This window comes from Bos indicus x Bos taurus, chromosome 11 (genome assembly GCF_003369695.1).
Source record: "Bos indicus x Bos taurus breed Angus x Brahman F1 hybrid chromosome 11, Bos_hybrid_MaternalHap_v2.0, whole genome shotgun sequence".
Lineage (NCBI taxonomy): Eukaryota > Metazoa > Chordata > Mammalia > Artiodactyla > Bovidae > Bos > Bos indicus x Bos taurus.
In genome coordinates this window covers 13,381,447-13,409,171 of record NC_040086.1, presented here as the reverse complement: position 1 = coordinate 13,409,171, position 27,725 = coordinate 13,381,447, and the positions used below count along the sequence as shown (strand labels likewise).

The window sequence follows — 27,725 nt, the reverse complement described above, 5'->3', positions numbered from 1 at the left end:
GGCCCTGTTCACAGCTGGGGAATCTGATGCCCACTGACTCCTGCTCCCAATTCAAGCTCCCACCCAGGTGTTTCAACTCCCATGGTAGCACCATCCATGCTTCTGTTGGTAAGTGTTGCCCTTTGCAAGCTTCTCTTTCACACGTGTACTCTAGAGGCGGAATGTCAAGTCCTTGGAGAGGGTGACCAATGAAAGATGAGACGAGGATCCAGAAAGCCAGAGAGAGGGCATCACAGGTAAACCCAGGCAGGATCCCACATGCTTTAAAGGACCTGCCCATCACAAACATCCCAACTTGAAGTACTTCAAAAATTTTTTCTTGGTTAAATAAGACACTTTTGTTTAACCTTTTAAATTTTGCAGTAATTGTAGACTTACAGGGAGTTGCAAAGATAGTCCAGAGAAGTCTACTTACCCTACAGCCAGTTTCTCCCAATGGTTCCATCTTCCATTACTGCAGTTTAGTATCAAAACTGGGAAATTGGCATTGATTGTGTGTGTGTGCGTGTAGTTCCATGTCACTTTATCATCCGTGTAAGATTCATGAAACTACCACCACAAATATGATACAGAGCTGTTGACCACCTCAGAGATCCACCCCAGTGCTGCCTGTCAAAGTCACACCCACTCCCCACCCCAACCGAGAGTTCTTTGAAAATCTAGGAATTGTGAGAGGGACCAGGAACCTGCAGTGGGTTCTCCAGTCCTAGGATGCAGGGTGAGATTTTGCCTCTGAGGAAGAAAAGGCAAGCGCGGTCAGCTCCAGTCTCTCTGGGAAGTGTATTTGGTTTCAGGCTGACTGCCCTGAGTCACCCAGAGAGGGATGCTGGGAGACAGGAGCCCTAGCTCTGCTTCCCCATTCCCTCGGCGGGGCAGTGTAGTTTGGGAAGGTGCTTAGAGATGCCAGGAAATCCTGAGTCTGGAAGGAGACGTGAGGGTCACTGGAGCAGCCTCCCCCTAGTGCCAGTGCTGCCTTGCCCAGCAGACCTGTGCTCATTCCCCACCACTTCCCATCCCAGGGGAGAATTTCTTTAGCCAGCAGGCATGAAGAGGGACCTTTCATTTGTACTTTCTGCCTTGGGCTGAAAAAGTCAGGGCAGACCTGCTGCCTGGGGCCCTGGAGGTGAAATATAAGGTGAGACAGTGCGATCAGAGGGAGAGGTGAGCTGGTCCTCAGGGAACCCCTCAGTATTATGAGACAGAAAGGCTTATGAGGACACAAGTCTGATGAGCAACACAGGCTGAGCTCCTAGGGGCTCACAGCCCCAGGTGGCAATGAGACAACTCCTCAAAACGGCATGACAGAGGAAAGAGATCAGATGTGTGGTGAATCCACGGTGCTGGGGGATCCAGGGAAGGCTTCCTGTAGGAGGTGGCCCTGAAGCTGGCCCAAGAATGATCCTCTATAGATGTTCAAAGATGATCATGGAATTTTGCAGGAGGAAGAGGTACCCAGAAATAGTCAGGGCAAGGGGGCATGGGGCGGGGAGAGGGCATTTTGGGAAGACAGAAGACCTGAGGAGATGGCAGGCTGCTGGAAATGGGCTCTGGAGGGTGGGGGCCGGGGTGGGGGTGAGCCCAGGAGGAGATGTGAGGGGCTTAGGCTGTAGCAGCGCCTGAGGTTCCAGGGGAAGGGGTTGAGTTCAAACCAGCTGCAGGGCTGGGTCAGGAGCTTGGAACCGACAGACAGAGGTGGGAGAAGCCCGCCCCTGCCCCTCCCCCAGCCTCCCACTCCCAGGTGGCCCAGGGCACCTCCCAGATCTGGAAGGGCTCCGAGCCAAAGGGCCATGTTTCCGTGTTTACAGTCAACCCTGGGAGAGGAGAGGAGGGTGGAAGGAGGGGTGGTTGCCCGAGGAGGCCGGCCGGCTCTCTCCAGCTCCAGCTCGGCTGAGTTGTGGGAGGCTCAGGAACCCGCTCCCAGCCCGACACGCCATGGCCGCGGAAGTAGACAGTAGGCCCAGGGGTCTCCCCGGCGGAGGCGCGAGCTTGGGCGCCGCCCGAGAACACGTGCAGGCGGTCACCCGAAACTACATCACCCACCCCCGCATCAGTGAGTATGACCCCCAGCCGGTGTGGTCGGGTGGACTGCTGCGTCCTCAGGCCCTGCTCCTCAGCCTCAGGGTCAGAGGAGGACCCAGACCTGGGGAAACCTTAGGGGCCTTCCGCGCTGCGGAGTGGCCAAGACGGGGGGGACAGAGGTCCCCAGCCCAGGGTACCCCAGAGGAGCGGCAGCGGAGTAGCTGCAGGAACCTTCCTGTGATCAGTGACCCTGCACTGAGACCCCGAGTCCACAGAGAGCTCCCAACTGCCCCCAAGAGCATGCGTGTGTGTGTGTGTGTGTGCCCCTGTGTGGATGTGTTTGGGGTGTGTTCATATGCACCCCAGGATACTCAGCATGAGGAGTTGTGTGCATTCTCAGGGAGGGGAACGTGTGACCCCTTGTGTGACCTCTCGTGGTGTGTGCATTCTGGGGAAGGGCTGTGCCTGGGGGGTGTGTGTGCTCCCATCTCCACTTGGGTGATGATATATATGTGTGTGAATACGATTGTGACAACTTGAGAGTGTGTACCATCAGAAAGGAAATATGTGAGACTGTGTGCATGCTTGTACACTTGGGTGAGGGGGTGTGTGTGCCAGCATGTGGGCTCACAGGGAGAACATGGATGACTGTGGTCAGATGGCGTCACACGTCTGTGTGTGAGCAGCTGGGAGAAGGGCAAGTGCCTGGCACCCAGGTGTCAGGTGTGCGGGCTGTAGGGGCTGGATAGACCCTTGTGAGCTTCTAAGGGGCGTTGGGGGTTGCTCGAGTGCCTGTCCTGCAGGCGTGGGCCAAGTCCAGATGTCTGGGGCCAAAAACCTGGTAAGGCCCCAGGGCCAAAGCCTGTACTACCCCCGCCCATCATCTCTCCTTGTCCAAGGTCACATTCCCTGGTCTGGTATGGCAAATTACTGGATTCTCAGACACCCAGCTCACTGGAGTAAACTGGCCTGGCCGGCACCAGCTAAGCAGAGCCAGAGGCTCCCAAGAGGGTGCGTATGGGGGGACTCTGGCCTAACACAGCCACCCCTCCGTCTGCAGCCGGCCAGCCCCACGGGGGCAGCTGAGGGTTTGGGGTGCAGCACGCCCACACCATGGAGAGCGGAGAGCGGAGCAGAATGACCAGGCCCAGGGCTCAGGGAGCAGCTCTGGGTGGGGGCACTGAGGGGCGTGGAAAACCCCAGCCAAGGAGAAGCTGAGTGGGGTCAGATTTATCACGGAGGTGCCATGGGGACCGGGGAAGATGAAGGTCCAGACTCTCCCCTAGGGCAAAGCTGGGGTCACCAAGGCCCAGAAATGTGCAGTGACTGGGCCCCCCTTGAGTCCGAGCCCAGACCTGGAGACCTGAGCAGAGTTGGTTGACCTTTGTCCAGGCCCTGTGATGGCCTCCCCCTCCCCCTGTGAGAGTGGGAGAGCTGCCTGGGTGCTGAATAGGGCTGGGTCTGAGGTCTGGCTCCCTTTCCTCCTTCCTGGAATGTGCCCTCCCAGGGTGCAACCTTACCCCAGGATCCCCTCCCGCCAGTCCCCTCCCAGCAGGCTTATTTATAGTCGACAAGCCCTGGCACAACGTGCAACACCCAGGAGGTTTGACCCGGGTCTGGAAGCCCGGGAAGCAGTGTCCCCCTGGTCCACCCCATGGGGCCCCTACCCAGGTGACTGTGTTCACACCCAACAGCCGACCCAGAGTCACGGGTCAGCGCGGGGTGAGCCCCTCGCTCCACGCCTGCGTTAAAGATGTTATTGCGATGACAAAGGCCACTCCTGTGCCTCTGCCGCACACCAGTGTCCTCCCAGCACCCACCCAGGGGCCCGGGCCGGCCAGCAGCCCACCTGAGGGAGGCTGGATTCCTCAGCTTGCTTCTGGAGTTTCCTCCAACTCCCCCTCCTCCTCGGAAGCCTGGAGGGTTTATTTCTCCCTGGGGGTTTGGACTCCTGTGTCTCTCTCTGCCCTCCTCTCGCTACCAGGGACTCTAAGCACTTCCAGGCAAGAGAACTTCATGTAGAGGCAGAAAGAGCCCAGGAGGAGAGCTGAGGGACCAGAGAGCCAGGGGACGGGGGTGGGGCAGCTGGTTCCCTGCCCCCCCAGCTCACTTGGCCATGGGTGGGGATGATGAGTCCAGGGGAAGACTTCCTGAAGGAGGAGGTGGACTAAACAGGCCTGAGGCATCAAAAGTGATTTCTCTGCAGTGGCTGAGGGAGGGGACTGGGTCAGAAAGGAGAGTGGGGTGGAATCAGGATGGGGAGTGACTCGGCAGTATCCACCCTGGGAAGGAAAGGACCACTTTGCCTTCCTCGGAGCTAGAGCTGTTCTGCACCAAGAGGAGGTGACCTGGGGCTTTAGCTGACTGTGTGGGGCAGAAGATAGTAGGGTGACAGGTCGGGGCACACAACCAGGGCAAAGGTTAGGACGAACCGGCTGGCAGGAGGGCTGGAGCCAGGTCAGATCGCCTAGGGACTTGAGTGCCAAACCACTGGCCGCCTTGGTTTCCTCGACCAAGGGCTGGGGAGGTGACGGAGAGAGTTCCACCATTCAGGGTCTTGGGTTGATTCTAAAAACCCTCCTAACCCCTGCCCGCCCTCCCCTAATCCCTCCAGCAGGGATCAGGGAGGAGGTGCAGGACCTGCTGCCCCGGGCTTGCCCCCCCCTTGGCCTCACGCATGGGCGCCTGCCTGAGTCCGCTCCCAGGACGCTGCAGGTGTGGCGGGCCGGCCCTAATTAGCGGAGCCCCGCTGAGCCTTTGACGGGGAAGGCGGTGGGGAGGTGGGGGCAGGCAGGGGCCCGCAGTCCAGAGAACAACCCAAAGTGTCAGCTAGGACAATGGAGAGGGGGTAGGCAGAGCAGCTGAAGGGAGTGTCTGCAAAGTCTCTGGAGGCCTGTGCCCCTCAGGGGTCTTCTGGTTCAAGCCCTGCCTCCAGCAGCATCTCCGGGGTCAGGGGCATGCCCCGGGGCTGGGGTAGGGGCTCTAAGGCCTGAGCATCACCAGACACTGTCTTGATTTGTGGTGGGCCCTCGGAGAAGTCAGCTGACTTCCTGGGCCTCGGTTTGCCACTGCATGCGATGGACACAGTCGGAGTTGGGCGTGGGTGCAGACAAAAGGCCTGGCTTCCGATCAAGGACACCTTTGTTGCACAGCCACTACCTTGGCTGTGTCCAAACCAGAAAGGCTCTAAGAAAAAACACTGTCTAGTCCGACAGAGGAGACACCCCTAGTTTGAGGGGAGAGACACAATCTGCCTTGAGTAACAGACAAATTGGAAAGCAGGACTCTCTCCTGGGTACCAGCTGTGGGGTTTCAGAGGGAAAGGACCTGGTAAGTCAAGGGCGAGGCCTTGAAGGCAGCCAGTCACCAGAGGCTGGATGGAAATGGCCATATAACTGGATTATCTGCAATGAATAGTCCAGGCTATGCCATATGAAAGTCACTCAGTCCTGTCTGACTCTTTGTGACCCCCATGGAATTCTCCAGGCCAGAATGCTGGAGTAGGTAGCTGTTCCCTTCTCCAGGGGATCTTCCCAACCCAGGAATCGAACCCAGGTCTCCCACATTGCAAGCAGATTCTTTACCAACTGAGCTACCAGGGAAGCCCAAGAATACTGGAGTGCGTAGCCTATCCCTTCTCCAGGGGCTCTTCCCGACCCAGGAATTGAACCAGGGTCTCCTGCATTGCAAGCAAATTCTTTACTAGCTGAGCTACTAGGGATGCCCCCAGTGCTGTATTCAGTCAGCAATGAGAGCCCAGCTCCAGGCCTGCCAGAAGCCTGGGAATGGGCTATGATGAGCTGGAACTTCGAGACATAACTGTGTGAAATTGAGAAGTGCGGATGGAGCTCCCAGCTCCACTGCAGGCAAACACGTTTCCTGGCTCCCCCAGACCCACACCCAGATCACTCCCTTCTTTGTGACCATCACCACTCCTCCCCTCCGCAGGTAGAGTTGTTGGGTATCACCAAGATGTGAAACTGGGGGGAGCCAGCTGTGAACAAAGGGAGGAAGTTGAAAGACTCGTCACCCCCCGGTGGAGTTAGAAATGTTTCCCTGGGGATTTCTGGATCTGGTGGGGGGCACTCTTCCTCTCCTGCACCCCCACCTCCCTGCACGCCGCACCCCCACTTGATCTTTCTTCAGGCTGGTCTTGGTATTTTCTCCACAGGCGGGTAAGATGCCAGCACTTCCCTGGAAATGCAGGGTCTCCCTGCCCCATGCTCCATCCCCTGTCCTCGCAGTCCCCCACCTTCCCTCTGCTGGACTCCTCAGCCCTCTCCACTCCACACAGTCCTGGTAATTCAGAGGATGTGGGCAAAATGCCACCTGGCCAGGAAGGGCATGTGTGGCTGTTGGGTGATTTTCTTGGTGGGGAGGCTGATGCCACAGCCTCTGTCCTCCCCCTCCAGAGGCCGGGCCTTCCTGTGCCTTGGCAGGCACACCCTCTTTCACAGGGAAAGTGAGCCTGTGCCCGGCAGCCATGATGCCCTTCTCCAGGCCTCAGGACCTCCTCACCTGGGCCAGCCGTGCCCTTCGTCCAGCTCTCTGGGGGCTGCCTGGATGACCCCATTTGACCTTGGAGCCTCAGCTCAAATGGCTCTTCCTGCAAGCTGCCTCCTTCAGCCCATTCCCACCCACCCTGCTCTTTCCATCTGCAGCAATTATTGGCAATTATTTCCTCTTTGTGTTGTGCTTAGTTCTGAGTCATGTCGGACTCTTTGCAACTCCATGGACTCTAGCCCGTCAGGCTCCTCTGTCCATGGGATTCTCCAGGCAAGAACACTGGAGTGGGTTGCCATACCCACTTGGGGAAGACCCCCAACTCAGGGATCGAACTCAGGTTTTCTGTATTGCAGGGGGATTCTTTACCATCTGAGCCACTTTAGCCCCTTTTAAATTGTAGGCTCCATGTTTTATTTGCCTCCTTTATTTGCATAGCCTGGTACTGAGAAGGCCTCTAATGGTCAGGCTTGAAGGGAGAGAGGGAGGGAAGCGGAGCTTGGAGGGCAGATGTGAGAGGTCGGAGCCAGGTAACCATCTTGAGGTCTCAGCATCCAAAGGTATGAAGGAGTAGCTGGAGGGGGTCCGAGGAGGTCTGAGGGGGGCGATTAGGGCAGGGCCTTCAGGGAGCTGCAGAGGGGAACACGTCCAGGCTGTCATCCCTTCCCAGGGCAGAGCCACACTGGAGCGTGAGGTGTGGCTCCACCTGGAGCCTCCTTCGTGCCTCCACGAAGCCACACCCCATTCGTCCTCCTGATGGCAGGAAGAGAGGGCAATGGAGCCAGGCTTGTGGGAGGCTGGGCTGTGATCATCGCTGCTGGACAAGGATTGGGGCGGAGGGCATGGTTTTAAGAGGGAAGATACCAGAGCTTCCTTGATGGGAAGGCCATAGAGAGAGGGAGCGCTGGCTGGGGACCCCAGGGTGCAGCCCTCTCTAGAGCCTGGTTCCCGGTGCCACCGGGGTGGGCCTGGCTAAGACGGAAGATGGGAAAAGGAGAAGAGGATGGTTCAGGTGGGTGGTGGTTTGAGGGCAGGAAGGTGAGGGAGGGCCCTGGCTCAGGGCCCAAGTCCAAGAAGAACTTCTCTTTCTTGAGTTTTCCTAATTGCTCAGGATAACTAGGCAAACATCTGTGCAAAGATCCCCTGGCACGCTTGGTCTTCCAAGCCCAAGTCCCTGGGAAAGGAACTTAGATCTCACAAAAATAAGGGGTTGACCACTGAGCCTTAGACCAGGGAGGGCATGGGCTGGGGCATTTAGCTTCACCTGGCTGGGCAGCTGGGCAGCCAGCTTGCTGGAACCATGAGAGCAGGTAGCTGGGAGCCATATGGTCTGATGGGAAGCACGAGGTAGGGGGGCCCCAGCCCCTGCTCTGCCACAAAAGTCTGTGACCCTGGGTAGGCTTCCACTCCTCTGGGCCCCATCCTTCTGGCCTGTTGAGAAAAGGGCTGGACCCCTCTCCCACCTGAGGCCCTTCCAGCCTGGAAGTGACCTAGCGACCTCGAAGACACCCCCAACCATCCGCCCTGCCAGCCTCCTTCCTCCCGGTTGTCTCGTTGGCACTTTGAAAGGAGCCTGGGGAAGGGATACCATGTCTCCAGGTTACAGGCAAGGGAGGGGCTCAGGGGCCCTCAGCTAGCCCCTCACAGAACCAAGCAAGCTTCCTGCCTGCCAGTCCACGCTCGACTCTCTCCCCTCCCCCACAGGCACCCGATGAACCCAGCTTCATGGAGGAGCAGGGCCCTGCTGGCCTTTCTCCCTGATGCCTGGACCCCCACCCCACTCACACACAGACTGCCCAGTCAGTGTGGGTGATGGAGAGGAGTGTGGTCCTGCCAGGGGTGGGGTGAGGGGTAGAGAGGGCAGCTCTTATCGAATCTCCAGCTTTTGGAAATGCTGTGGGTCAGAGAGGAGGGAGTGGGTGAGTGGGGGCTGAGGCCAGAGCGGCCTCAGGGATAAAAAAGACCTCTGGCTGACTGCGGAGGGGAGAGGAGGCCTCTGCCCTGGCCCTGGCCCTCCCCCAGCCTCCTGCAGGTGTCCGAGACAGCGGGGGCCCTGCGGACAGGGGCATGACCCTTACAGCAATGGTGGCTGGCCCTGTCACAGCTAATGATCCTGATGGCCTGGGTCCCAAGAGGGGTGGGGGTGGTGCTTAGAGGGAGGGAGGGCAGAGGATGATTCTGTGTGTGTGTGAGTCTGTCTGTCTGTCTGTCAGTATGAGACCCTCACCCGCCTCCACCCTTCCCCCAGCCTACAGGACCGTGTGCAGCGTCAATGGGCCCCTGGTGGTGCTGGATCAGGTCAAGGTAAGATTTCCACCTCTTCCCAGGGACAATTAAATCTCAGTGCTCACTGCCCCTGTGCTGATTTCTTCTAAATTGCCCTGCCCTTAGGGGTCTCCCAGGCGCCCACCTCATTCTTCCTAACCCTCCCACCCTCAGTCACCCAGGGTTTCCTCCTCCCACCTTTTCTGTGGACCCCACCCTGGCCTTTAAGAGACCTGCTCCTACCAGCCATCAGCAGGGCCTACTGGGCTATCACGCCTCTTTCTTCATCAGTAGAATGGCTGTATCTAACTTCTCCCAGGGCAGGAATCTCCCACCAGTCGCTCAGGGATGTTTTTTAAAGGGAAGAGGAGGAGGTGGCAGGCAGAGGGATAGCAGCTAACTTTTCTCCAGACCTGGAGGTTTTCAAAGGTCTTCGGAATACCTCAGCCTGGGAGCCAGCAGCTGGAGTGGGAAGTGAAGAATGCCTCATAGCGGAGGGTGTGGGCGACTTGGTGTCCCTGGGAACTGCAGGACCATGGCAGACACTGGGAGTATTCTGAGTTCGAGGCTGGGGATTCTCGAGACACAAAGAGCCCTGCAAAGCTCCCAGGTCACTCTGCGTCCCGCCACTGTTGGTTCCACTCCTGTCTCCCGCCCCACACCACCCACACCCTAACTGGACCTGGGTGCCATCCTTGATTCCTCCCTTCCTGGGCCCCCGTCTGTCAGCACTCATGCTCTGTCAGCATTCTCCCACCCACTGCTCCCTTCTCAGGGCCATGGCTTCTGGGTCCCCAGCCTGGCGCCCTCTCATCCTCTGCCATGCAGTCCCAACCCCTTCCCTCCCCTCCTCCTAATTCACCAGGGCTCCCCATGCCTTCCCCACACAGACCCTCCATCTGGTGGGGTCCTGCACACCTCTCCACGTCCCATCACTCTCCCTTCCCCACCTAGAAACCCACACTGTCTCTGTGTGGAGCTCCCATTGATGTCTCCAGGCCTTTGCACATACTCTGCCTTCCCAATGACCTTTTCCTCATCGCTTCTTCTGACTCACCTTCTCCTGGAAGCCTCTCTTAGCCTTCTGGACAGTGAGCTTGTCCCTGCTCTTGACTTTGTGTGCTGTCTTGCCAGCAGCGTCCATCAAGGCATTTGGTCAGCAACTGGTCACATGTAGTGACCAAATCTTCTCCCTAACCCCCACAATTGGACCTGGATGATGTTTATGAACCCCAGGCTCCCAGAGCCGCACACTGCCCTTTTACTGAACACCCAGCCCATCATGCTTGCTCAGTTTGTTCAAAGGAAGGGTGAGTGAATGAATGAATGAATTTAAGAGTGTGACTGATTATGGGCCTGTCAAAATCTGGCCCTCTTAAAAAGATCAGACCCACTCATTTCGGGAAAACAGATTCCGAGCTCATATGGACATCACAGTTGGGCCCATTAGTGTCGGGGATGTCCTGGAAAGAAGTGTGATGGAGTCAGACAGTGTGACTCAGACTTCTTCAATTTTAATCCCAGATCATTCCACCCTTTCTATTAACTACCTGTCAATTCTAGATCAGCAGCATAAGCACCACCTGGGACCTTGTTAGAAATACGGATTCTAGGGCCCTACCCCAGACTGACAGAAACTCAGGGTGGGGCCCAGAAGCTTTTTTTCATTGCCATCCAGGTGATCTGATGTTCCCCGAAGTTTGAGAACCATCTGTCTAGGATTGTAAACCCGTTTCCTCATCTATTAACTGACAATAGGGCTGTTGTGGGGATCAAATCAGATGAATGTATTGTTATTAGTCCTCCTCAAGAAGAGCTAGGATATGCTGATATGCCTGATTAAATAGTCAGTGAATCTCCTGCTCCCTTGCCCACCTCCATCACACTCCCTACCTGTCAGTCTCTACATGACGCTGCGTGGTAAGGAGAGTCAGTGTCCATACAGACATCCAGTTGTCAACTGTAAATTGGTGCTGGACTGTGAAACTGGAGATAGATCCCAGGCTATGCTCCTGAGATTCCGGGGCGCATCTGTAACTCTTGCATAGTAACTGCGTGATGGAGAGACTCAGAGAACCCCGGGCTTGCAGAGGGAAGGAAAGGAACCAGCAGTTGATAGCCTCATAAGTGCAGGAGTTGGAGAAGGCACCTTTATGCATCTCTCTCCACTGTCTCACATCCCTTGTTCTAGAGTCGCTTGGGCAAAAATGCCATAATTCTGTCTCTATAGCGCCACCTTCTGCCCAAATTGAATCACACAGGCAATAACGCTTTCTGCTTCCATCTGCCTCAAAAGGAAAAATAGCTGGTGGGAAGAATTGTGTAGGTCAGAAGTTCTTAGGAATTCCCTGGTGGTCCAGCGGTTAGGATACAGTGCTTTCACAGCAGGGATCCAGGTTCGATCCTTGGTCAGGGAACTAAGAATCCACTTGGCAAAAAATAAATGTGAAGTTCTTAGCCAGATACTAAGGGCTTGGAGATTGTATGCAAACCTTTTAAGGAAGTAGTCATATGCCTGTGCACTGAAGGGGAGGGGCATAATTTCCACAGTTTAATCTGATTTTCTAGGGTCTGTGACCCAGAAAATGCTACATCTCTGCTTTGTCAAGTATAAAATGGATTCTTCTAGATTCTTGAATAGCCACACTCCAAGACCTGATCTCACAAAAGCACACTCATACACTCACACACGTACCCTCACACACAAGTGCACAGGTTCTGCAAGCATTAAACAGGAGTCTGGATATCTCACGTCCACCTGCCTGGAATACTTTAGAGAGATTTCACTAGAGCAGTGGTTTCTGAGTCAGCAGCCTGGGTTGAGACCCAAGAATGTGCATTCCTGAGACGCTCCCAGTGGCTACTGCTGCCTGGAGGGCCAGACCACACAGAACCGCTGCTCTGGAGGATCTTTGGCGCCTATATTCTGTGTTTCCAACTGCCTTATTTGAGACTCACCTTATCTACCAGACTTGTTTCCAGATGTCTGTGGTAGCTCCCAAACTTCAGGGGAAAAGCTTGTGTGTATCAACTCAGACAACAGTCTCCAAGGAGGAGTCCCCAGACTGCTCTGGGTGTTGTCAGGGGCAGAGGTCTGGGAGGCAGCACACCCTGTACACATCCTGCTGGACTTGCTAAGAACTTTCCAGGCCCCTGTGTCGGCCCCCTGGCTGGCTGGGATCGGGGTTGAATCTGCAGCGAAGGAGGAGGGTTGCACTGAACTGTCCACACTCCCTGCAATCCTCTTAGTAACGAACTGAGAGAATCAGGCCTGTGGCTGGGGAACAGGGTAGAAATCCAAGCTCATCGCTGCACACTGGAATTCTCTCGCTGCACACCCTGCTCGAAGTGGCTAAGCCCACCCCTCCCCGCAAATAAATAACGCATTCTCTTCCTAAAGGATTCTGGACAGTACTCTCCATGCCTGCCCCATGCTTCTGACAGTTCTTCCTTCTGTCTGGCTGTAACCTTCCTGTTGTTTAAAGTGCATTGTCTCTGACGTTTCAAATCCTTCAGGGACACTCCGCGCGCCAGCTCCTCTCCCCTCTCCCTCACCCCCAACCCCCGCCCCCGCCCCCAACACACACACAAAGATCGGTTTTGTCACTCAGCTGCCTGTCTTCTCTTGGGCCCACTCGGGCCGGGGCTCTGTCCAGTATCTTCCTCCTGAGGTCAGCAGCCCCCCATCTGCGCCACAGACAACGAGGCCAGTGGCCGTTTCCGAGAGAGACACGCAGGCCCTCGGAGAGCAGGAAGAGGGGAAGGAGCCAGGACTCGCACTTCACCGGTTTCCCGGCCCCAACCCGGCTAGTCCTTGCTCTCGGGCTCCCTCTTGTGGTTGCGAAGCCAAAACCGGTCCCTTCAGCGGACCTCAGAGCACTCCTCTTGCAGCGAGCTCCCTCTCTCAGGGTCCCCACTCCGCGGGATCTGAGGGTGCTTGAGGGGAGAACAAAATCGCCTTCCTGGCATACTCTTTACAGGACAAAGAGGGGCCCGAGCCAGAGCTATTGTCAGAGCTGGGAAGCCTCCGGTCTCAGGTTCCACCCCAGCAGGGGTGCCCTGGGAAAGAGGACCCCGTCTTGCTCACACCCCTTTGGGGAACTGAGCCGTCCACCCCTCTTCCCTGGCCCTTAAGGTCACTGGATTGTGGACAGCAGGGAGTATAACGATGGTAATGATGGTGACAGCCACATCACTGTGCTTGAATATGTTTCCTTTTTTTTGTCCTCACGGGGCACCTCCCACATCTTAGTTCCCCGGCTAGAGATGGAACCCCCACCTCCTGCAATGAAGGGAAGTCCCCCCAACTTTTTTTTTTTACATTTTAATTACGTGCACACACAAAACATGCTTTTTGCAACTAGTGAAATTAAAAACACAAAGTTAACCATTTGCTCCTGACCTCTTTATTCCCAACCTCTTGATAACCAAGTAAAGATCCTGCTATATGTGGGCAAATATGAGCATGCCAGATATTAATGTTGGTGTTTGTTAGTCTCTTAAAATGTGTGGAGTATTTCCTCCATGTGGTAGATTTTAGTTATCCTTTTGATAGTGACTGTGGTTTGGATTTACTGTGTAAATGTGAATGTACTGTGATGTACTTCCTTTTTGACAGACATTCAGCCTGTTTCCAGGTTTTGCTGTTACAAATAGTAGGATGCCTTTATTGCTGCAGGATAGACTGTCCCAAAATAGAACTGCTGGTTCAAAGTGTATATTTCTTTTTATATAGATATTGACAACTTGGAGCAAAATTGCTTGTCCAGCAAGGCAGTGATACATGAGAGGACCCACTTCCTAGCATCTTTTCATCCCTGAATATGTGGTCACCTGTAATTTTGCCTAATAGCTAAGACTAGTTCTGTCTTGCTTCTAGTTGGGTTTCGCTGATGACTAGGGGGAGTTGAGTATCTTTCTCTGTTGACGTCTCACTTCCTTCTCTGTGAACTCTTCCAATGTATTGAGTTGTACATTTTGCTTTGTTTATTGTTCACCTTTGTTGATGGTATCTTTGTCATCCAGAAATTTCACATGTTTGTGTTATCAAAGATTTCTATTTTTTGTTGGTGGCTTCTGGATTTCTTATCTTGCTTAAAGATGTCTCTCTTATCCAGCTTTTAGCTAGATTATTCCATAAGAAGAGAAAGAAGAAAAGTTCTTCTGGTGTTTTGTTTTAGTTTTATATTTAAAATTTTATATGCCTGGAGTCTGTTTTGTGTTTATGATGGGAGTAGATACCCAGCTATCTTAGAACCATTCGTACAACAGATTCTTTTCTCCTGTGAACTCATCTGCCACGTTTGCTCTCTAATAATCTCCTAAAATCTGGGCTTTGTTTCTGAACTGTAGCCTTCCCCATCTCTGTTTTCCTCACACCAACACTGACCACTTGACCTCAGTAGCTTTAGAGCATGTTTTAATATCTGACAAGGCAAGTCCTCCACTCCTAATCTTTTCCATAACTGCTTTTGGATATTCTCAGACATTTAAATGATTTTAAGATCATTTTTAAGTTCCAGGAGAAACAATCCATTGGGGAAGCATTGAATTTCTATCCATTTGAAAAGGATTTGAATTTTTATGATAGTAAGTCATACTGTTTTGGAAAACACTATTGCTGTCCATTTGTTCAGGGCTTGTTTTCTGTCCTTTAGTAAGATTTTATTATTTTCTTGTACTTTTCTTGTTTAATTTATTTCCAGATATCTTATGGGTTTTGACCCTATTGTGAATGAAATATTTCTCTCCATTTCCTCTTCTGTTTATTGCTGGAATAGAAAAGAGAGAGATTGATTTTTTCGCTTTTTGCATAAATTTTGTTGAATGATCCCTTTTAACATTCTGTGATTCTTTTGGGGAGAAACACACTCTTTTTAAATTGAAGAATAGTTGATTTACAATATTGTGTTAGTTTCGGATGTACAGCAAAGTGATTCAGTTTTGTTTTGTTTTAAGTTTAATTGAGGTATAGCAAACACACACAGAAGAAAAGTCATGACTATAAAACTTAATGAAGAGAACACAAACCAAGAGTGACTCCATTTTATTTTATTTTTCAGATTATGAGATAAATTATGAGAATGGGATTAACAGGTACAAGCTAATTAAAATAGCTAAGCAACAAAGATTACTGTATAACAGGGAACTATATTCAAATCTTATAATAACATATAATGGAAAATAATTTGAGATTGATTGTTATATATTTATCTTATATATAGCCAAGTTTTCTTATTAATTCTGGGTGGGGTTGTTTTTATTTGGTTTCATTTTTAACTAGCTCCTCTGAAGGTTTTTTTAGGTATACAATACCACCTGCAAACAAAGGGAATCCTGTCTCTTTTTCCATTGGCATACTTTAATTTTAGTTCTCATTAAAACAATTTCAAATTTATAAAAAGTTGCAAAAATAAAAATAGTACAAGGAACATCCATATACCTATTTGTTCTAGCATTTGCTCTGAGTGAATGTGTGTGTGTGTGTATTCTTCTTTTTATTTTCTTTAGAGCTTTTGAGGGTAATTTATGTCCAAAACTCTAGTGTGTACTTCTGAAGAATAAGGATGTACTCTTACATAACCACAGTATCTTTCAACATGAAATTGACACTGATACTTTTATCTAATCTACAATCCATATTCCAGTTTATAAGATGACCTACTAAGTCTTTTATAGCATTTTTCTCCCTCTGGAATAGGATTCAGTCTAGGGCTGACTATCACATTTAATCATCATGTCTGTTTAGCCTTCTATAATCTGGAATGTTTCCACAGCCCGCCTTCAATATTTCTGAACCTTTCAAAAAACAGTCTTTGGCTGATTCATGTTGCTATTTGGCAGAAAACAGTAAAAATGTAAAGCAATTATCCTTCAATTAAAAAATAAATATTTTTTTAAAAAAAGAAATTAAAAAAAAAACAAAACAGAACATTATTTATGTTTAGTATACTTTTCAACTTTTTTTTTGTCTTACTATTAAACTAAAATTTCCAAAGCAATATTATGTAACAGTGGTGATATAAGCATCTCTCTCTGTGCATTACTGATTTTACTGGAAATGAAATGGGTTTAGCATTTTACCATTTATAAGGATATTGATGCTGGCTTTGGTAAATAGTCTAGTATGCAAGGAGTTCCCGTCCATTCCTGTTTTACATAGAACTATATTAGAAAATGACTGCTGGATTATATCGAAAGCCTTTTGGCTTCTATTTACATAACCCCGTGCGATTTTTCCTTTAGGTTCACAAACTCCGTATTATTATGAACCATGTTGTGAGGTGTTGACTGATTCCCAAAGGTTGGTGATCTAAGCTGGCGTGGCTGGAATAAACCCTACTTGGTCATACTTGCTTATTTATTTAGTATACTATTTGATTTGACTGACCAATAGTTTATTTATAATTTCTGCCTCTATGTTTATAAGAGAAATTAGTCTGTAGTTTCTTCGGGGATACTATCCATTAGATTTGGGGTTTGGGAGTTTTTCATTTTACAGTTTTGCTTTCTTCTAATCTCTATCTTCTCTCCATCTTATTACTTTGGTTAGTTCTTCCAATAAAGCTGAATGGAACGATGATAGCAGGCAGTGTTGTTCTGCTTCTATTTTTAAAGAGAATGTTTTGAACATTATACTATTTTCTACAGGTTTTCTGAGGCTACTTTTTAAGGTTAAGGAATTCCCCTTTTATTCTGTTCTTTTTGTTTTTGTTTGAAATCGTGGGTAGTTTTAACTTTTTCTAAAACTCGTTGAAATACTGTGTTTTTTGATCTTGTAATTCATTAATAAGGTAAACATATTAGTAGATTTTCTAATATTAGACTAACTTTGAGTTCCTGGATTAATCCTAGCTTAGTCTTTTTTATTTTTCTTTGTGTGAGTGTGCATTTATCTTCATTTTTTGTTTTTAAAAATTTTTTCTTTGTTTCCTTGGTTTGTTTGTAACATGGTATTTTTGGTACGTTGCTGGATTTCATTCGCTAATATCTGCTGAGTAGTTTTGCATCTATGTTCATGGTTGAGATTGCCTATAATTTTCCCATTAATATCTTATTTTGTATCAAGATTATCCTTGACTCATAAAATGAATTAAGACTTGAGTTTTTCTTTCAGTGTTTTGAAGAGCTTAAGTAAGTTTCAAATTATTTGTTTCTTGATTGTTAGAACTCACTAATTATCTGGGACTAGTGTTTTCTTCATGGAAATATTTTAAGTTATTTATCTGCTATCTTGAAGATTATAGGTGTATCCTGGCTTTCTATTTTGTTTTTAATTGGATTTGATTTGTATTCTTCAAGAAATGTATTCATTTAATTTAAGATCTGAAATGCTGCATGAAGTTAGTCCTAAGTTTAAAATTATTTTTAATAGTATTAGTACAGCTAATTTTGACTTTTTATTGCAACAATTATTTACTCATGTCTTTTTTCTTAGCAGTGCCAGAGATTTGTCTGTTTTATTAAGCTTTCAAAGAACCAGTTTGGCTTTGATGATCTTCACTATTATGTATCTGTGTCTTGTTCAGTGATCTCTGCCCTTTTATTATTTCTTCAACTTTGTTTGGAATGTTAATGGTGTTCTTTTTTCTGACTTTTAATGTTGCATATGTTCAAAACTACCTCCGCCTTTTCTCTTTTCTAATATAAGCTGTTAAAACTTTAAATGTGTCACATATACGTTGAAAAACAGTTTTTCATTTTTGTTTAGTGCTAAATGTTTTCTAACCTGATATGTAGAATGTTTCAAAGTTTCCAAACATAAGAAGTTTTTTCTCACTGTCTTTTTGTTACTGGCTTCTACCTTACTTTGCTTATGGTCAGGAAACATTGTACAGCTGGCTATCAGCTGTGGCATGAAGTGCTGTCCTTTTTATTATTTTTTGTTTCTCCTGTCATTTTACTTTTGATGTCCTCTAATATCCAAGGAGTAATTTAAAGGAGTGCTTTAATTTCCCAGAATATTAGAAACACTGCATGAAGCGACGCCATCTTTTCATCATTTATTTTTATTGGATTATGATTATGACTTATTCCCTGAAGTGAATCAAGGAAGCGAGACAGATGGGCAGCAAGCTGAGGGATGCCGGGCAATGCTCTGTACTCTCTTCAGTACCTCCCCTGGAAGAAGGCGCAGGCGGAGGACTTAGCTCTCCTGGTGCTGACCAGAGCTGAGGACCAGGGTTAGACGGGAGGGGCTGCCCCTCAGCCCAGCTTCTGTGGCTCAGCTCGTAGCCTGCTCTAGAACTCGGCTCCTGAAGCACACACAGACAGCAGAGCTTGGGGATTCCCACTGGGCGGCCCTCCACCTGCGCATCTGTGATCCTGGAGGGAAAGACTGATCGTTTTTTTAAATTGAGTTATAATTTATACACTATAAACATTGCTCTTTTCAAGTGTATAGTTCAGTGAGTTTTAGTCTATACACAGACTTGTGCAACTGTCAGCAGTACTTGATTCCAGAACATTCTCATCACCTGCGAGAAGCCCTGCACCTGTTAGTTTCTCCGCCAGTCCCCAGCAATCACTGATCTTTTTGCTTTGTGGATTGGACCGTCTGGACATTCCGTATCAATGGGACCACGTCCTCTGTGGCTTGCTGTGTCTGGATTCTTTCACGTAGCATGATGTTTTCAAGGTTCATCCGTGTTGTAGCCTGTATCAGCACTTCATGCCTTTTTAAAGCTGACTTGTATTCTACTACATGGATATCCCACCTTTGTTTATCCAGTTATCAGTTTGTGGACTTTGGGGTTAGTTTCACTTTTTGCCTATTATAAATAATGCTGCTGTGAACCTTCACATGCAAGTTTTTATGTGGCTATGTGTTCCCATTTCTCTTGGGTATACACCTGGGAATGGAATTGTTGGGTCACATTGTAACTCTATGTTTAACCTTTTCAGAAACTGCTAGACTATTTTCCAAAGTGGCCACACAATTTTACCTTCCCGCCATCAGTGTCTGAGCGTTCCAGTTCCTCCACAACCTTAACACGTGTTATTCTCTGTCTTTATTAGAGTCATGAGTGTGAAGTGCTATTTCACTGTGTGTTTCCATTTCTTTAATGACTAATTAGTTTGTGCTATTTACTTAGTGGCTCAGTCATGTCCAGCTCTTTGTGACCCCAGGGACTGTAGCCAGCCAGGCTTGTCTGTCCATGGCGAGTGTCCAGGCAAGAACACTGGAGTGGGTTGCCATTCCCTCCTCCAGGGGATCTTCCCACCCCAGGGATCGAACCCAGGTCTCCTGCATAGCAGGCAGATTCTTTACCAGCTGAGATACCAGGGGAGCTCAATAATTAATTAGTTGGGCATGTGTATATCTTCTTTGGAGAAATGTTTATTTAGATCCTTTGCCAGTTTAAAATAGCACGTTCATCTTTTTTAATTAACAAATTAGCTTTTGGCCACCCTGGGTCTTGCTGCACACGGGCTGTCTCCAGTTTTGGTGAACAGGGGCTCGTTTCTGGTTGCGGTACTCTGGCTTCCCGTTGCGCTGGCTTCTTTGTTGCAGAACACGGGCTGTAGTGCGCGGGCTTCAGGAGTTGTGGCTCACGGGCTTAGTTGCCCCATGGCTTGCAGATCCTCCTGGGCCAAGGATCAAAGCTGTGTCCCCTGCATTGGCAGGCGGATTCTTAACCACTGGACCACCAGGGAAGTCCAGTATTTGTCTTTTTACTGTTGAGTTGTAAGATTTCTTTATATATTCCAGATATCGGCCTGATTCTAACACTAAGAATGAATACCTCCCTTGATCTTAACCAAAAGAGAAGTGATTGCCTGATTCTTTTTATTCCTGAAGACTGTGAGGACTACACATGAATTGATCCCAGCCCCGTGACCAGGGAAAGATTGCCACTGGTAGATGGGGACACGTGGGAGCCAAGGACAGCACTTTGCCAGTGTGTTCATCATTAATCCACAGGGGCAGAAACAATGGTCAGGAGACCTACACAGCCATAATAACGACTACATTTTATTGAGCTGTTACAAGGTCCCAGCCCCAGATAATGACTTACCATATAGTATATATTCCTTCTCACAGCAGCCCTATGAAATAGGGGTTAGTATTATACCCACTTTAAAGATGAGGAAAGTAAGGCTCAGAGACATCATGTAACTTCCACAAGGTCACACAGCTTCTAAGTGTCAGAGTTTCAGTTCTAACCCTGGTCTTCCAACTCTAAAGTCAGTGATCCTACCCACCCAAGTATACTGCCTTGCAAACAGAATTCAAACTTTCCACTTAACCAGTCTCTCAAGTTCATTTCCAAGAGTGTCTGGGCACAGGATGGGAGAAAGGAGCTTGAGACCGGGGAAGGCTGGGGAGGAGACAGGGAGGAGTGTCTCTCTGTCTCTCTGTCTCACTGTCTGTCCTCACTGTCACTCTGGGCTGCTCTCCCCTCCTACCAGTTTGCCCAGTATGCTGAGATTGTCAACTTTACCCTCCCCAACGGGACTCAGCGGAGTGGGCAAGTGCTCGAGGTGTCTGGGACCAAGGCAATTGTGCAGGTAAGTGGTGTCACTAAGATGTTTCTGGTTGAATAAATGAATGAACCCACAAAGTGTCCACACTCTCATAAACTCCAAAGGCAGAAAATGGCCTGTTTTCCCTGAAAGCACCTTGCCCAGAGCTGGACACAAAGGGAGCCTAGAATGGGAGGCCCCATTCTCCCCAGCAAACCCCCTGTTAAAGTAACTAACCTCTTATCCTGTAGGTGTTTGAAGGGACCTCTGGGATTGATGCCCAGAAGACCACCTGCGAATTCACGGGGGACATCCTACGGACCCCAGTGTCAGAGGACATGCTGGGTGAGGGGTAGGGTTGGGGGGTGGAGCGCCCCTCTCTCCGTCCAGTCCAGCATCCCTGACCAAGTGCTTAACAGACCATGCTGTTGTTGCCTCCCCAGCTGTCTGCCTCCCTTGGGAGCCCTCTGAGGTCAGAGGTTGTGCCTTCTTTTGACCCCCAACCTGCGCTCAGGGCCTGACATACAGCAGGTGTTCAGTACATGAAGAAGGCAACTTCAGTAAACTAGAGGACGAGGACGTTTGGTGTCAAGCTGGAGTGAACTGCACATCCCCTAGTTCTCTCCCAAGATCTGCCATCCCTGGCTCTCTCCTCTCTCCAGCTCTAAAAAGCCCTTATTTGAGTCATTGTCCTGGCCAAGGTCTTGCCTATAAAGGTTTCCAGGAGAGGAGGGAAGGCCCCCAAGGGGAAAGTCACTGTAGCCAGCCCCCTGGGGATCACTGAGGGCTGAGGGCAGGGGGACATGGGGCGTTTGGGACAGGAGGGACAGGTGGGAGCTGGTGGTGGTGTGGAGGGTGAGCAGCAGTGAGAGACCCGGGGCTGGTCCTGAGCATTCTCCAAGCCCCCTCACCCACCCCCAGGTCGGGTTTTCAACGGCTCAGGCAAACCCATTGACAAGGGGCCAGTGGTCATGGCAGAGGACTTCCTGGATATCAACGGTAAGTGAGGCTTTGGACAGCTCCCAGGACCCAGCTTCCAACCACCTTTCCCCACCCCAGTCACAGCCTGTGTCACCTCACACTCGGAAGTTCTGCCTCAGACATTGCCCAGGGTTCACCCCCAGGACTGGTCAGACCAACAGGTGGATCAGGTGAGATACCACAGCAGCAAAGGCCTCCCTGTCCGGGGCCAGCAGCACTTCACGTCCCATTCCTATAAAATGCCATCATCATTATGCAAATTCCCCACATGCCCAAGACTTCTAATGTGCCTAGATGGTACCATCGAACAGAGCAATGGGCTGTGGTTTTTATTTAAATACAAACTAATTCAAATGAAATAAAATTTCATGTCACAACCCCACTGCACGTGCTCAGTAGCTACAGGTGGCCAGGCCTGCATCCTGAGCAGCGCAGTTAGAGCACGTCTCCATCATCGAAGAAAATTCTGTCCTGTAGTGCTCCTGGGGCAGGGCTGGGGGCGGTACACGGGGAAGGGCCTGAACCCTCCTGCAGGGCCTGTGACTGCCATCTCCCAGGCCAGCCCATCAACCCCCACGACCGCATCTACCCCGAGGAGATGATCGAGACAGGCATCTCGCCCATCGACGTCATGAACAGCATTGCCCGTGGTCAGAAGATCCCCATCTTCTCAGCAGCTGGGCTCCCCCACAATGAGGTGAGGACTGTGTGGGGCCTGCAGGCACGACCAAGGGGAAGGGAAGGAGCAGGGGCCAGAGCTGTGGGCCAGCAAGGGTGCCTCCTGTGCCGAGTGGGCAGGGGCCAGCGGAGCTAGGGCCACCGGCAGCTGTCTTGTGGCAGCTCCGGGCCTCAGGGCTGCACAGGCCCCCGGTGGTGTCCCCAGACAGATCTGCAAGCCTCCTTCCTGAGTGAGTGGGGCCCCCACTGGCTCACGAGAGAGCCCACACATAACCTCAGTGTTGAAAGTCCTGCTCAGCTGAGAAGACAGCTCTACCCGCTGGTCCTCATGGTGCTCTTTACTTGCCTGCACTGAGCAAACCCCACCTCATGCCAGCCCCACAACTGTGTGGAACTTCTCTGGGAAAGTTTCCTACCCTACCCCCACCACCAAGAGCAAACAGCCCAGTTCTTCCCAGAGCAGCTGGGGTGACAAGGTTTCTAGATGGTCCCCACTGACCACCCACCCCCACGACTCCTGGATGCACCCCAGCTCACCTTCAAAATGCCCGGAGTGATTGGATGGTCTAAGTGTCCCTGACTCCTGCCTACACACATCTCATCCTGGATCTGGTAATCCCACACACCACCGGCCCCAGAGACACCCCAGCATGGGGCGGGGGACGGGGTTCTGAAGGACCTAGTTGCCCCAGACTCGAGGTGGGTAGTTGTTCTTTGGAACTGGTTTTCCACCCTGCTCTTCACGACAGGCACCCTGGGCTGGGGCGGCCCTTCCCCTGGGAGCGGCGATAGGACCCAGGGGAGCCCTTCCATGTGTGACCTTGGGTCCCTCCCACCTAAGGCCTCAGCGGGAGGATGGACAGAGCATCGCCCTGCCCACACTTCTCAGTGGTGCCCAGAGGCGCCAGCTCAGGCTCCAGTTCTGATGTCCTTCTTCTGTCCCCAGATCGCCGCCCAGATCTGCCGCCAGGCTGGGCTGGTGAAGAAGTCCAAGGCCGTGCTGGACTATCATGATGACAACTTTGCCATCGTCTTTGCAGCCATGGGGGTAAGAGAGGTTGGGCAGATGACAAGTTCTGTAGGTGGCGGGCGGGCCCTTGGCCCCTTGGCCCCAGGCATACCCCATCTAAGGGGGGAGACGTAATCCTTCTAGCCAAGAACCTGGCCTGTCTGTTGGGAGAGGCAAGAGTGTGAATGAGGGCTGGGCAGTGTGTCCCCCACAGCAGCCCCAAGAGGATTCTGGGGCAGCTGGGAAAGGAGGAAATTAGGGGAGAAAAGATGGCTTCAGGACAGAGAGCCCAGGGGCGCTCAGAGGAACAAGAGGTTTAGCAGGTCAGGTGAGGAGCAGGGTGACACTGAGCAGCTCAGCCTGACGTCTGAACCTCTCTCTGGGGTTCTGATGAGACCCCACTGACTGATAGCTGGTAATAGCTATACTATACTATAGTAATAGGCTTTGCTGGAAGAGATGGGAGGGGCCTGGCCCCACCTCCAGCCCTCCCTGCCGTGTGTCCAGGTGAACATGGAGACAGCCAGGTTCTTCAAGTCTGACTTCGAGCAGAATGGCACCATGGGCAACGTCTGCCTCTTCCTGAACTTGGCCAACGACCCCACGTGAGCACCCACGCTACCTGTAGGCAGCAGGCCCTGCCCCCTTCCAAGACCCGGAGCCCAGGTCTCAGGCTTCGCCAGAGCTGGGAGAGTAACCCCTCATTGTGCAGATGGGGAAACTGAGGCTGGGGAAGAGGTGGGGACAGTGCAGGAGGAGATAGCGAGAGCCAGACCACCGCCTGCTGGCCGTTTGAAGCCCATCCACCCTCCCTACAACCTGCATCTAGCCACTGCCCTAAGTCAGGGCTCCTCATCTTAGACTTGCTTCCGCAAGGTCACCACTAAAGAGGTATTTCCCTAAACCATTTGCTTAGAAAAACTGCCATTTTAAAAGTTGAGAAAATGTGAATTTAAATCTGTAGGTCAGGTGATGAAAACCAAAAACCAAAAACCTAATACTAATAATAACCTAATACTAATAACCTAACCAATAACCAAAAACTGTCCTGGGAGCTGAAGGTACTCCAGAAACTAGGGAGCAGAGCTCAGGAGGCCCAGATGGTATCCTAAAGAAAAGTGCCATGGGCACAGGGCCTGGGGTCTGAGTGACTGGAGCGGGAGGAAGGGCCCCGGAGCACTCACTGTGGAAGGCGCTGCAAGGCAGGCAAGTATATGGCCCGCACGTGTGCTCAGGAAAGGAGAGGGGAACAGGAAGGAGGGAACCCTGAGGACACAGAGAGTGGGAGCCTTCTGGCTGACCCAAGCCCAGGTGCCCTTGGGGAGGGATATGCAGAGCGCCAGCTGCTGAGCTCTGACATGCCATCTGCCCTCCGGGCCCTCCCTGGCCCTCTCACCCAGCTCCCTGCCTGCCTGTCCCAGCCTCTGTCCCTGTTCCCACCTTGAACAGCAGGATGTGGTTGAGGGCCCAGTCTCCCAGGAACCATGGCCTGGACCTGGGGGCCGGGGCTAGGGCTCATCTTCCCCAGTCCTCTGCTGCTGTGCACTGTACCAGCTTCCAAGTTCACTCTCCATGCAGCACGGGGGCTAAAGGGAGCACAGGCCTGGCCTCCAGGTGCTCTAACCATTGGCCATACCTGCAGGATCGAGCGGATCATCACCCCGCGCCTGGCACTGACCACGGCAGAGTTCCTCGCCTACCAGTGTGAGAAGCACGTGCTGGTCATACTGACGGACATGAGTTCCTATGCGGAGGCCTTGCGGGAAGTGAGTTGGCTGGCGAGGAGAGTCAGGCTCAGCGCCCCCTAGTCATGAGCCCAGAGCTGGCCCACGCAGGCCCACCCCCATCCCATTCCTCGTGGTCACTGAACCCCCCATGCCCCTTCTTTGTATCATCCCCTTACCCCAAGGCCCACGGGTATTTCAGGTCTCAGCTGCCAGAGAGGAAGTGCCTGGGCGCCGAGGCTTCCCTGGGTACATGTACACTGACTTGGCCACCATCTACGAGCGGGCGGGCCGCGTGGAGGGCCGGGGCGGATCCATCACTCAGATCCCCATCCTCACCATGCCCAATGACGGTGAGCCACCTCCCTGCCCACTGCCCCCTGCAGTCCCCTGCCCTCCCGTCCCACCCAGACTCTGACAGGACCCATGCTTCTTTCCATGGATGCACAGTAGCTCCACTCCTCCAGCAGGGTAGGCACTGTCCCTTCCTTGCCTCCACCTGTCACCCACTCCTGTGAGGGAATAGAACCTACATGGCCCTGCGTGGGTGGAGACCTGAACACCATCTTTACTGACACCAGTGCTTCTCCTTGCAGATATCACCCACCCAATCCCAGACCTGACGGGCTTCATCACAGAGGGACAGATCTATGTGGACAGACAGCTTCATAACAGACAGGTAGCATCCCCTCTCTACCCACTTCCAAGTCTCTCTACCATCTCCAAAGACAATGACTAGTAACCAGTATACCGCTTCCCACTGCACTTTACCTCTAGTGAATGAGGAGGGGCCAGGCAAGGCTAACCCCAAACAGGAGCTAATCCCCACGAAGACAGTTTGGTCCCCAGAAAGAAGACAAGTCTGGGTGGAGTCCAGCCTCCTTGGCTGTGGGATCTTTAGAAAATCATTTCATCTCTCTAATCCTCAGTTTCCACATCTGTAAAATGGGAATGATAATACGTATCACACAGTTGCATTGTGGAGAACAAAATAAATTGGTGGGAATTTCCTGGTGGTCCAGTGGTTAGGACTGCATGCTTCCATTGCTAGGGGGCACAGCTTCAATACCTGGTTACATGTCACCTAATACAGCCCCCCAACCAAAAATCCAAAACAAAAAAGTATACAGTATAAAAGTATACATAGATATAGAAAGCATCTAGCAGATCATAGATACAAAATAAATGCCAATTCTCTTTTCTTTCCAGTAGTTTGCTTTACTGAACAAAAACGATAGGTAACTGAGACAAGTAGGTGGTGAACAATATGCCTGTCCCAAAGAGGACTGTTTCCTCTTTGGCAGCTTCTTCCCTTGCAGCTAAGAGCTATTAAGTTTCAACTCGTTTTCATCTCAATAATAATCAAAAGTTTTGAAATAGTTAGACTTTCATGAACTCCCCCTTCCATTCTATCTAGGCACACACATCTAGACGCCTGTATACCCAAGCCCCAGGATTTGTGGGAGATAAAGGGGGAGGGGTGTGACCAGCCCATCTTTCTGTGGGATGAATAAGGACCAGTCTCAGGAGAACCACAGAGGGAGGGAAGACAAATAGAGGTGAGAAGGAGGGGAAAGTTCGGACCCTGCCTTCTGCCACTCCCTGTTTCGGCTCCCCCCAGATCTACCCGCCCATCAACGTCCTCCCTTCCCTGTCGCGGCTGATGAAGTCCGCCATTGGGGAGGGGATGACCAGAAAGGACCATGGAGATGTCTCCAACCAGCTGGTAAGGAGTGAGCCCAAGGGCTGGAGGGAAGCTAGTTTCAGAAGCTGGAGGCTGGAGCCTTAGTTGGATCACGAGCTTTTCTTCTGGCAAACAATCCCTCCCCTTTTGGGGTCCCCGGACGCACAGTCAGATGGGGGAACACGGGACTCCTGCGGTAAGCCTGCCATGACTGCTGATCCCCTCACCCCCGCCCCGCCCCCTTCACCCAGTATGCCTGCTACGCCATCGGGAAGGATGTGCAGGCCATGAAGGCAGTGGTGGGAGAGGAGGCGCTCACTTCCGAGGATCTGCTCTACCTGGAATTCCTGCAGAAGTTTGAGAAGAAGTTCATCAACCAGGGTGAGGCGCGTTGGGGGCATTCAGGCAGCAACCGCCTTACTCCGACACACACACACACACACACACACCCTTGACACTCCTGCTCTGTCCGTAGGTCCCTACGAGAAACGCTCGGTGTTCGAGTCTTTGGACCTGGGCTGGAAGCTGCTGCGCACCTTCCCCAAGGAAATGCTGAAGCGCATCCCGCAGAACATCATCGATGAATTCTTTTCCCGCGAGGGGGCGCCACAGGACACTGAAGCCGACACTGCGCTGTAGCCCCGCCCGCCCCAGGAGCAGGGTCCAGGGACCGCCTTCGTCCGTCCCATCCTCACGGTCCACACACTTTAACCAACTCCGTGCCCACCCTCAGCCCGCCACGGGCTATGAGGAGAGAGGAGGCCACTTCTACATTCCAGTCCTTTCCCTGGATTCCCCGAATTGAGAACCAGAAGGTGGTTAAGCCTGTATTCTCTGTCTTGTTCTGATAGGAGCATTTGTATATTAAAAGTAGCCCCCATCCCATAAGAATTCATCTCATGTAAAAATAAGATTGGTAAAACATTGATGATTGTTGGAGCTGAGGGTGATGGATTCGTGAGGTTCATTAAACTATTCTCTCTACCTTAAAAAGAAAAAACACATTAGTGTCTTAACCAATAACAGCATAATTCTTCTTAGGGAAATAGTTATCTTCCTTAAAAAGTATCTTAATAGGTATCTTAGGAATGTGAGGTCAAGGGCCATAGAAAGCACAGTCTCAAGGCCACAAAAGATGGCTGCCTAAGATATGCCAGAAAGGAATTTGGTTTACTGTAGGGGAGTTGCTGGGGAGATAGCCTGAAGAAAAGTGCCCCCGGTTAAGAAATGGGTGAAGAGCATCCTAAAAACCAGGATACTGATGTTCCTTTGAAAACCGCCCACTCTTCTGTAATGCCCTCCCTTCCTGCCTCCTCTGTCCCATCTACGGTGAAGTCATGAATGCTTCCTAAAAGGCAGGGAAGGCTGGGAAGGTAGATCTTCAGCAAAAGACTGT

The 27,725-nt window shown here is 51.2% G+C and overlaps 1 protein-coding gene across 1 annotated transcript; it reads left to right on the top strand.

The window, feature by feature from the left end:
* Positions 1-1,762: 1,762 nt before the first annotated feature.
* ATP6V1B1 (ATPase H+ transporting V1 subunit B1) lies at positions 1,763-27,268 on the top strand. Its single transcript, XM_027554944.1, has 14 exons — positions 1,763-2,050; positions 8,771-8,826; positions 20,200-20,298; positions 20,505-20,598; positions 21,175-21,252; positions 21,792-21,931; positions 22,859-22,960; positions 23,429-23,526; positions 24,564-24,687; positions 24,848-24,998; positions 25,242-25,324; positions 26,267-26,371; positions 26,581-26,710; positions 26,805-27,268. Exons 1-14 carry the CDS (start codon positions 1,933-1,935, stop codon positions 26,966-26,968), a joined length of 1,542 nt encoding a protein of 513 aa, XP_027410745.1. The 5' UTR covers positions 1,763-1,932; the 3' UTR covers positions 26,969-27,268.
* Positions 27,269-27,725: the final 457 nt, after the last annotated feature.

Bases quoted from the DNA above. Each gene is read 5' to 3' on its own strand.
- ATP6V1B1 (XM_027554944.1), top strand. From the start codon at position 1,933: ATGGCCGCGGAAGTAGACAGTAGGCCCAGGGGTCTCCCCGGCGGAGGC. The intron at 24,688-24,847 runs GTGAGTTGGCTG...CGGGTATTTCAG, and splicing joins ATGCGGAGGCCTTGCGGGAA to GTCTCAGCTGCCAGAGAGGA. The intron at 24,999-25,241 runs GTGAGCCACCTC...TTCTCCTTGCAG, and splicing joins CCTCACCATGCCCAATGACG to ATATCACCCACCCAATCCCA.